The sequence below is a fragment of the Quercus robur genome, chromosome 1 (genome assembly GCF_932294415.1).
Source record: "Quercus robur chromosome 1, dhQueRobu3.1, whole genome shotgun sequence".
Lineage (NCBI taxonomy): Eukaryota > Viridiplantae > Streptophyta > Magnoliopsida > Fagales > Fagaceae > Quercus > Quercus robur.
Window position 1 is genome coordinate 51,513,930 of NC_065534.1, and position 10,812 is coordinate 51,524,741.

At 35.9% G+C, this 10,812-nt stretch overlaps 1 protein-coding gene across 2 annotated transcripts; it reads left to right on the plus strand.

Annotated features, from left to right (window-relative positions):
* Positions 1-3,048: 3,048 nt before the first annotated feature.
* LOC126691533 (probable UDP-arabinopyranose mutase 5) lies at positions 3,049-10,436 on the plus strand. 2 transcript variants are annotated; one of them, XM_050386565.1, is made up of 4 exons: positions 3,054-3,363; positions 3,472-3,562; positions 8,820-8,949; positions 9,030-10,436. In XM_050386565.1, the coding sequence occupies exon 4, from the start codon at positions 9,174-9,176 to the stop codon at positions 10,215-10,217; it is 1,044 nt and encodes a 347-aa protein (XP_050242522.1). In that variant the 5' UTR covers positions 3,054-3,363; positions 3,472-3,562; positions 8,820-8,949; positions 9,030-9,173; the 3' UTR covers positions 10,218-10,436. The 2 variants fall into 2 exon arrangements, with proteins under 2 accessions (XP_050242525.1, XP_050242522.1); XM_050386568.1 differs by lacking the exon at positions 3,472-3,562 and having other exon boundaries at positions 3,049-3,363; positions 9,184-10,436.
* Positions 10,437-10,812: the final 376 nt, after the last annotated feature.

The window sequence follows — 10,812 nt, forward strand, 5'->3', positions numbered from 1 at the left end:
TATGAGTACTTCATTACTTTCACTGATGATTACTCTAGATTTGGTTATGTATACCTAATGAAACAGAAATCCGAAACTTTTGAAAAGTTCAAAGAGTTTAGGGCAAAAGTTGAGAATCAATTAGATAAACACATAAAGGCCATTCGATCTGATCATGGTGGTGAATACCTTCTTGGAAATTTCAAGGATTACTTAACTGAAAATGAGATTATATCCCAGTTGACTACACCTGGAACACCATAACAAAATGGTGTAACAAAAAGGAGGAATAGGACTCTTTTAGATATGGTTAGATCCATGTTGAGTTATTCAACTCTACCAATTTCTTTTTGGGGGTATGCCTTAGGTACAACAATGCATCTTTTAAATTTAGTTCCATCAAAATCTGTTCCCAAAACACTCATGGAATTGTGGAGTGGGCGTAAGCCTAGTATGAGATACCTCTACATTTGGGGTTGTCCAGCACATGTGCTAAAAGGAAAGCTTGATAAATTGGAACCAAAGTCAGAAGTATGTTTGCTTGTGGGTTATCCAAAAGAAACTAGGGGTTATTTATTCTATAGTCGTAATGATAACAAAGTGTTTGTTAATACAAATGCCAAATTTTTGGAATATGACTATATGAATAATTTTACTCCTAAAAGTAGAGTTGTCTTAGCTAAAATGAATGAACCTGTAATTGAACAAGCAATGGATGAAACTAGGAATGATGTGGTTGTATTAGATACACTATAAGATATTACTCATGAGATGACTAGTACACAAGAGCCTTGTCGTAGTGGAAGGATTATTAGGCCACCTGTAAGATTTATAGGTTTGGGAGAAACTTATGAAGCTATCTCAGAAAAAGGCTGAATCTAATCCTTACACTTATGAAGAGGCAATGATAGATATAGATTCACATCATTGGGTCAAAGCTATGAAATTTGAATTGGATTCTATGTATTCCAATCAAGTTAGGGATCTTATAAAGGCACCTAATGGCATTAAACCTATTGGTTACAAATGGGTTTACAAGAGAAGGAGAGGGATAGATGTAAAGGTTGAAACAAAACTATATTTTGTATATGTTTTCCCAACAGAGTGTATGTGTGATTACATAGGGTATGCGTGTGCATCCCAACTGTATGCGTATGCATGCATAAAACATGCGCACACATATGTGCCTAGAAACTCAAACCTAGCAATTAGAACAGAAAACAAAGCAAAACGAGAAATCTAACCACCTATCATGCTTCTAATATGAACACAACACAAACCTAAGCTAAGACAAACAGAATAAGGCAATAAAGCATATAAATAAACAAAAAAAAAAAAAAAAAATCAAAGAAAGTGCAGAGCCAAAGTTTGAACCTTTACCTTAACACAAGAACTCTCTAGAGCTTAATTTAACCGTTCCCCTTAGTCAATCTAATCAACAACAAAACCATAAGGTTAGTAAGCTTTAAAACTCAAAGGCCAAGACCAAAATAGGTCCCAACCAAGCAAAACTTGACTTGAGGATGTTTTGTGTGAAAAACTCCCTATTTGATTTACTATTTTTTAGTGAATCTTGTGTCTTTTTCATCCTCCTTGAAAACTGCATTTTATGGCTTTTTATAGTAATAAAAAAGGGTGTAGGACGGCTCTCAAACAATGTTTGATTCACTCTACACAAATTTATGTCCAAAAAAAACTCATTTCATAGTTTCTAGAACCCTAGATGCATACCCTAAGTGTGCGTATGCATGCGTGCACATACTCGTGTATGTGTACACAAACTTAAGGTTTCCGATAGCCTTTCCTTTCCAAAAGTAAGTTTATTCTTCCATAAATAATTCCTCAAGTCAAGGTTTTACAAGATTGGACCCTAAATCAATCTTGGGCCTCAAAGTGATGTTGTCATTGGGGAACGGAGGCTTAAGTCGTAAGGAGTACAAAATGAGTTGTCTACACTCATGTATGCAACATGCATCATGTGTTCGATACTTTTGGCATGCCTTAGTTTAAGCATATTGATGCATGTTGTAGACACAAAAATAAAACCCAACTAGTGCACTAAACACGAAACTCTACCGGATTTTCGCCATGAAAATGTGGCATCTTCTTGCCATATTCTCATTGTGAAAGCTTAGTGAGAATAGTGTTTTGTGTGCTACGATGCACTTGGCCGAAAATGCTGCTAGATTTTCGTCATGGAAATTTGGTAACAATTCTATTGTGCTAGCAAAGCATTGATAAAGGCCACACGTCATTCCTAAATCAAACATCAAAGCCCAATTTATTTAAAGCCTCAAAAGCTAATGTCAATAGCTTGTTTTATCTGCCAATGACTGAAGATTAAGAATTTATTAAAACAAAGGACTATCTCATGATAAGCGTTGTGGGGTACCTAATACTTTTCCTATACGTAACCAGATTTTCAAATCCAATAATCAAAATTTTTTAATATTTACTTAGATTAGGAAAAATGACATTTTCTTAATTAGGATCGATAATAAAATCAAATAGAGTTAGGTGACCAATTACATCTAGAAAAACCCAATAATTGGTGGCAACTTTACAACCTTTGGTAAAACCAACTAAAAATGACTCAATTAGTTTGTCACAAAGGTTCATGGTGCATGGAGGGTAGGGTGCACGGGCAAGTGCGTCGCCATTTAGGGTGGTCGAATAATGTGACACTCATTACAATCTCTAACATTTGGGTAGGAGGAGGTAAGATTGTTTTAAGAGAGGTGTTATGTCTACAACATTTTCACAACAAATCATAGGTGATTAGTTGTTATTGATTCAAATTTAAACCTAACACTAAGATTACTTTTTTGCCTCAATAATAACTAAAAGTAACAACCTGTGACTTAGGATTTATTGTAAAAATGTTTTGAAAATATTGTGGATATATTATTTCTCTTGTGGCATTTTTATTTTCTCTTATAATTGGCTAATGATAGTGTTATTTTTCATCGGTGGCATTATGTTATTGGAGCATCGCAGGAATTGCATATATGGCAATTGCAGGGGAGACATGGACATGGTCATGGTCCTCTCCCTCGCACTCTCAGCTATATATATATATTACGGAGAAAACAGATTGTTGAAAGGATGTGCATTGTTCATTCCCCGCAATCTCCGCACAAAAAATCGCTCCAAATTTTATTGTTGCTTTACGCGTTTTCGGGAAAGTAAGAACAGATATTTTCATTCAGACTTCAGAGTAACCTATATTTATTTATCATATAAATAAATAAATAAATGAGTGGATGAATGAGGATAACCCCGCCATCGCTACTATCTCTCACCATTGACTCAGCCCTTCACAACCTCTCCCACTTCTCCGATCTCTCTCCTCTCCCTGATCACATCCTTTGCGATCTCTTCAAGGTACTCCCTCTCCACAAGGTCTATGTGTATTTTTTTTATTTTTTTTTATAGAGTCGAATGAGTTAAATTGGTTGTTTATGGATTTGGGGTTCTTGATGCCATGGTTAGATCTCTTCATATTGCTAGCTGCTGATAGAAATCACTGCCGTTCTGTTGAGACAATTGAGCCTAGGATCAATGGGTGCTTTGAGATTTATGGGTATGCTTTCATTTTTAAATCTAGTCAAATGAGTTTCGTACAGATCGTCCGAGCAATATAAATTTTCATTCCCAAAATTAATTGCAAGGGTTTTCAATTTTTTTTAACCTTTTATTTTACCATCGACTTCTTCTTCCTGGGTTTCTCTCTCTCTCGTTTTGTTAATCTATTGAAAAGGTTTTGTATTGTGATTTACTATGGCAGAATTTCATTTGATAAAAACAACTACTTTTGCCACAATTGTCCACGTGACAGACTTTGAGCGGTGGGTTTATGTGAAAGTGGCAGACAGCAAATTAGAATCTGCGTTTAGTTAAGAGTTGTGGCTTTTTATGTGGTATTGGAATTACTCATGTAAGAAATTGTGTTTCCTACGATTTTAGTGCGCCACCTACACATCATTAGACCGTCTAATGACATAAACATCAAATTTATCATTACAGGTTATCATACCTGTTTTGTAGTCTTATCCAGGTAGTGGAAACTGGGAGTTGGTTTTATCATTTATGGGCAGCATAAATACAGGCAGACTTGTGTTAAACCACATACATTATCATATCCAAATTATTTTATGATTTAAATGCTTGAATCAAAATTGCTTTCATCTTTGTGGGTTTTTCTAATGATATGTGTCTGGTACTTTGGCTTGTAAGTTTAACTTAGAATTCCCTTCAATACACTGTTAAAAGATTTTCTGATGTATAATTGCTTTGTGATGCTTTTTGAATTGTTGAATCCCCCCTTCCCCCTTTTTCTTCCTGCTGGACACCAGGATCATCACAATAGCCTGTACCTTCCCTATTTGATATCTGAATAAAAAGTTTCTTTTGTACAATTACTGTCATAATTGCACTGAGGACTGTAGGGTTGTGGCTTGTGATTTCTGATCCTGTATCCACCATTCTCTTATGTTTTAACCCATGTGCTATACTTATGGATTACCTCTTGTTGAAGAAACTGCTTAGGACACTATAGTATTTCGAGTTGTTTTTGAATTGTATATTTTTTTTAATTGAATATAATACAGAGCCATTATTAAATTTTTTATTTTTTTCTCAAATATTTGCTTTCCTTTTGTAAAACTATTTGGCTTTGGTTTTATGAGAAGTATGGGATATAAAGTTGCAAAAAGAAGTGAGGGAGTAACAGTATGTTGGTTTATCCCATTATTAAATAGTGCTTTCCCTATATCTTCCGTGCCATACTAATTACTGGTCCTTTTTCACTGTGAAATATTAACTATTTTTATTTTCAACATTAGTTGGAAATGGAGGATGGAACTGAAAAATAAACTTGTTCTTTGAAAGACCGATTGTAATCATTTGTTACTTGTCAGTGAGCTCTAGCTCAAATGGCACCTCTTCCACGTGTCAGAGCAAGGTGCAGATTGAGGTTGTGGGTTCAAGACCTACTGGGTGCATGTGTAATTTTAAATAAGAAAAATATTTATTAGTTATTTGCAATTCTTTGGCTTTTTGGCTAAGATCAAGTGTAACCCTTCCAACTCTGTTTTGCATGCCCAAATTTATTACTTCAAATCAAAAGGTTTTGTTGACGGTTTTACTCATATCAAATTCTGTTCTTTTTAATAAATGAAAAATTCAATTTCTTTTTAGTTTCAAACAATTTTGTGATCTTTTGAACTTGCTATTTGGTCTTGAAAACCTCCTGTAGATCCAATTGTGGGCACCTTCTTTAAATGTAAAAATACAAGAACATATTCTTTTTAGACTAAAGCACGTTTTTGACTCCTTAAAGTTTGGGGTGGTTTTCATTTTGGCCCTTCGCCCTTCATGTTTGACTTTTTTTTCATAATGGCCATGCAGTCCATTTCCATTGGTAATATGAGTTTAGACACAATTTGAAATTGATTGATTTGGGCACTCAAAATCCATGGTGGACTTTACCCAAATCCAAATCAATACCCTTTCCAACATTTAAGCTTAGAATTTGAATTTGAGACATTGGCTTGAGTATGGATTATCCAAATCCACCTATCCAAATGAGCCATTAAAGAATTAGTGATTTATTAAATAAAGAAATAAAAAAAGGTACGCAGGCATGCAGCACTTCTTGCGATTAAATTGGGGTGTTTCACCTCCTATTTACAGATGATACGTTGATCTTTGGTGACATATACCTAGAGCAACTTCATATTTAAAATGTGTGCTATTGTGTTTTGAGGCAATTTTTGGATCATAAATAAATTTGGGAAAATTTGAAGTTGTGTCGTTTGGTAATGTAGTAGATGTGGAAGCTTTGGCTTAGATCCTTTGATGAAAAATTTCCAATCTATCGTTGAAATACTTAGGGTTGCCTCTAGGTTCTAGTTTTAAAAAACTAGAGAAATTTTGAACCCTATGTTGGAAAAGATGGAACACTGATTAGTGGGGTGGAGGAAGCTTTATCTTTCAAAAGGAGGTGGGCTTACTTAAATAAAGAGCACGCTTCATATTTTCTCTCATTTTCCTATTCCTACTTCTGTGGGTGTGGATTGAAAAGATGCAAGGAGATTTTCTATTGGGGGGTTTAGGAGATGAATTAAGTACCATCTTGTCAATTGGAAGAAGATTTGCAAACCGGGAGGTTTGGGCATAAGGAGTTTGGTATCTCTTAGCCAAGCTCTATTAGGGAATCAGCTTCGGAGAAGATGCTCTTTGGAGGAACGTAGTGGCTTAAAAATATGTGGTGTGGCTGGTGCCCTGATGGTTGGTAGTGGTCCTTATGGCATTTGTCTCTAGAATAATATTAGAAAGGGTTGAGGGGTAAAATGTCTAATTTCATCAACTTTGAGGTTTTTAATGGTACTAATGCTTGCTTTTGGCATGACTTGTAGTGTTGGGATGGGATCCTATAAAAGATACTTTCCTAGATTTATACAAAATTGCTTTAAATGAGATGGCTGGTTTGGCAGACTATGTGTTGGAATGCTAATCATCTTTGGGATGCCACATTTATTAGAGCTATAGGATTGGCAGATGGATGTTTTAACAGATTTCCTTAATCTCATTTACTCCATAAAGGTTAATAGAAATGCTGAAGATCAAACAAATTGGAGGTTAACAAGAAGCAGTTCATTTGAGGTAAAATGACTAAAATCCATCTATAGAGAGCTGTGTACAGGACAGGTGAAATCTCTTCCATGGAAAGGTATTTGGAGAGTCCAAGCTCCCAGTAAAGTAGTTTTCTTTACCTTGACAGTGGCTGTAGGGAAAATCCTGACATAAGAGAACTTATGAAAAGGAATATAATTGTTGTGGAATGGTGTTGTATGTGGAAGAAGGATGGAGAATCAATTGATCATTTGCTTTTACAATGTGATATTCATAGAGAGTTCTGGTCTCTGGTGTTATGTTTATTTGGGGTGCAGTGGGTCATGATTATGAGGATAGTTGATATGTTGTGTCATTGGAAGGGGCGGTTTGCTAGACATGGGAATAGTGATGTTAGAATTATGGTTAAATGATAAAATTCACCATTTCCTAATAGCTTAAGCTTTTGGGACGATCGTTAATTTATCAAGTGATGTTTGGAATGTGATCCCTTTGTGCTTAATGTGGACCATCTAGAAAGAAGGCAATTGTTTGATGTTTGAAGGAGTCGAATGAACCATGATGGATTTTAAGATGATTTTTATTTTACGTGCCTTGTATGATTTGATGGCTACGTTTGGCGGTCATTCTTTCTCTTATTTACTCGTGTTCCTATATTATTGTATTTTCTAGTTGTTTATTTGCCTTTGAGTACACAACCTCTGTACTTGATTGTAATCTTTCTTTAATCAATTTTTTAAACCTAATATATATATATATATATATATATATATATATCTTGTATCCCTTGGGCCATACTCAGTCACCTCGTTCGCCAATCTCCCCCCTTTTTTTTTTGTTGTGTGTGTGTGTGTGTGGATATATCGGTGATTATCTATTCATTTTGGTTTACTCAAGTACTGACTTGATGTTTGTATCAGTTTCCCTTGGCCCAATTTGGATTATTTATTTGTTTAGTCAGATAAAAGATAAAACATTATTTTAAACACTTTTGTAACGTAATGGAAAACAATGCATTTGGAGGAATATTAATGCTAAAAACATAGGGCTCAGACTCAGGCTGTAATAGGGTAAGGTATTTGGGTAGGTTTAGGTTCAACTGCTAACAGGAAAGAGAGAAAAAGGGGGAAATTCAAAACCTTAAAACTTATTTGAGTGAGTTGAAGTTTTTCTAACCTAATTGTACTGCAAGAAACCATTTTTTTTCTAGAGAGTAGGAAATGGTTTGTGGCAGGACTTGTGGAAGTATTTAACCAATGAGATATTGGGCTGAGACTTGGGTTTGATTCTTATTTTTTATCCCAAAGTAACAAGTCAAAAAATTTGAGTACATGGCAAGATCATTATTCAACCCAGATAGAATGTGGCAAGAAGTTTGAGATTTCAGCAATATCTTATATGAAAGCTATGTACAATGCAAAACTAGTGCGGATGACCATTTTTATTTATGTTATCAAAGCTATTGAAATGGCTCATTTGTTTGGAGCAAATATTTGGTTTGAAAAAAAAAAAATGGAAAAAAGAAAAAAAAAAGAAAGAACTTGTTGACAACCCCAATTAATTAAAAACAAAGTTTTTCAATTAATTTTTTTGCTGCTACTAACTCCTGTCCCTGCAGTTAGAGTTTTGGTTTAGTTTTTAAATTATTATTATTTCGTTTTGTTTCTTCCTTTCTGTTAACTGTTTTTGTCATTGAGTGATAAATCTGGTATTGTGATGTATTTTTATGTCTAGAAAGAAGAGGAATTTCTTGTGACTACTCACTGCCGTCCTTGCTGTAAAATATTTTCAATACATCAGCACCTGCAGGACTTTTCTGTCTCCTGGTTAATTTCACCTGCTGTACTGCTTTCCTGTTTAAGTTTTCTGATAAGCCAGATTTGCTACTCTTCTACCTGTTATGGCGTTTGATACAGATGTGTTAGTTATTCTCTGATATATTTCCATGTTATTGCACAATATAGAGTTTATTTTTCCACATAATGGAACCTGTCAGGCTATTAAATTTGACACATGATGATCTATAGTGTAGTTATGGTCCTGGTTTCTAGCCTGAGATATGAGTATATGGAACTTCTTTTGCACATTGTGTCTATGTCTTGATTGTTTAGCTCATATGCAGTATCATATGTGGCCCTCACCTTCGTCTCTGATATTTTGTTGGGTAATTGTCAAAATCCTCATGGTACTTTTATGATGGGCAGAAAACATTGCAAGCTGGAAAACTGAATGAAAAACTCTTGAAGCTTTTCTTGGCAACTGGCAATGATGAAGTCCTTTCATTCATTGATGGTCTAAAAATCCAACATATCCACGCCCCTGTACTTCCTACAAGTAAGTCAGAATATCATTCCATACTGTCCTATACTAAATTTTGAGCTGAACTATTCTGACCTATAATTATCTCTTGGCAGGATGTTCTGAAAAATTTTAAGTTAGTTTTTGAATTGTGTGCACACACTTAAAAGTTTGTTAGCCTAAACATCAGCTGCTCTGAGGACTGAGGAGGCCAAAAAGATTATAGTTTTGGATTATTGTTTGGTTATAACCCTTGAAGGATGTCTCAAGCAAATATCATGGACAATGAGGTTGACATTGTGATTGGAGCACTTCACTCTGACCTGACAACATTCATGAATGAGTGGAGACCTGTTTTCTCCCGGTTCCACCTGATAATTGTCAAAGACCCTGATCTCTCAGGAGAGATCCAAATACCAGAAGGCTTTAACGTTGATGTTTACACTAGGTCTGACATAGATCGAGTTGTGGGTTCATCTACTTCCGTTCTCTTTTCGGGTTACTCGTGCAGGTATTTTGGTTATCTTATGTCCCGGAAGAAATACGTCATTTCAATTGATGATGATTGCATTCCAGCTAAGGACAATGAAGGCTCTTTAGTAGATATTGTGGCCCAGCATATTACCAACCTCACAACTCCAGCCACCCCCTTCTTTTTCAATACACTCTATGATCCTTACCGGAAAGGTGCAGATTTCGTTCGTGGTTATCCATTTAGCCTGAGGGAAGGAGTGACATGTGCATTGTCATGTGGGCTGTGGCTCAATCTAGCAGACTATGATGCACCAACACAAGCCCTCAAGCCAGAACTGAGGAATTCTCGATATGTGGATGCTGTTCTGACTGTGCCTGTAAGGGCTATGCTGCCTTTAAGTGGGATCAACATTGCATTTGATCGTGAGCTGGTGGGGCCTGCTTTGATTCCTGCTTTGAAGTTGGCCGGGGAAGGAAAGTTTAGGTGGGAAACAATGGAAGATATATGGTCTGGAATGTGTGTTAAGGTTATATCTGATCACATGGGGCTTGGTGTGAAGAGTGGACTGCCTTATGTCTGGAGGAATGAAAGAGGTAATGCCATAGAAAGTTTGAAAAAGGAATGGGAGGGAGTAAAGCTGATGGAGGAAGTGGTGCCTTTCTTTCAGGCAGTCAGGTTGCCGCAATCTGCAGTTACAGCTGAGGATTGTGTGGTTGAATTGGCAAAAACTGTGAAGGAGCAGCTGGGACAGTCGTATCCAATGTTTGTTCGTGCTGCTGAAGCTATGGTAGAGTGGATCAAGGTTTGGAAAGCAGTTCGATCCGGCTGACTGTCCCCTGCAATTTAGGAACTAGTAATAATTAATTGATGATTATCGCACAAATTTGTTTCTCATTGATTTGTAGTTGACATTTTCATGTCTCCCTTTTTACTTAATCACAGCTGATAGAATGTCTTATAATATGTGGGGGGAGGAGTTGATGCTATTTGACTGTTAAACATTTGATCTTTTGTTTGTTTTGCGTTATTAAACAGTATATTTATTTTAGTTCTTTGTCATGCACTTTTTTACTGCCTTGTTGGAAAAGTAAAATGCAGAGTTTTTTACCATTACTACTACTAAGAGCATTAACATTAGTGTAGCTATTTTAATATTTTAGAGAATGCATAACTAAAGACTCAAAACACTCATGCATTAGTCTCATTGAAATAGTACAAAAAACTTAGCGAGGACTAATGCCACGCTAGATGTTGCGAGACACTTTCCTTGCCAAAGCCAAAAATTTATTTTTTTGCTTTCATCTTGCTCTCTCTCTCTCCTTTGTCTTCTCTCTCTCTCTCTCTCTCTCTCTCTCGTACTTCAAATCAAACCTCCATGGCCGAGCTCCTCGAACAAATCGAGTCGGAGTGGAAGGCACCATAAT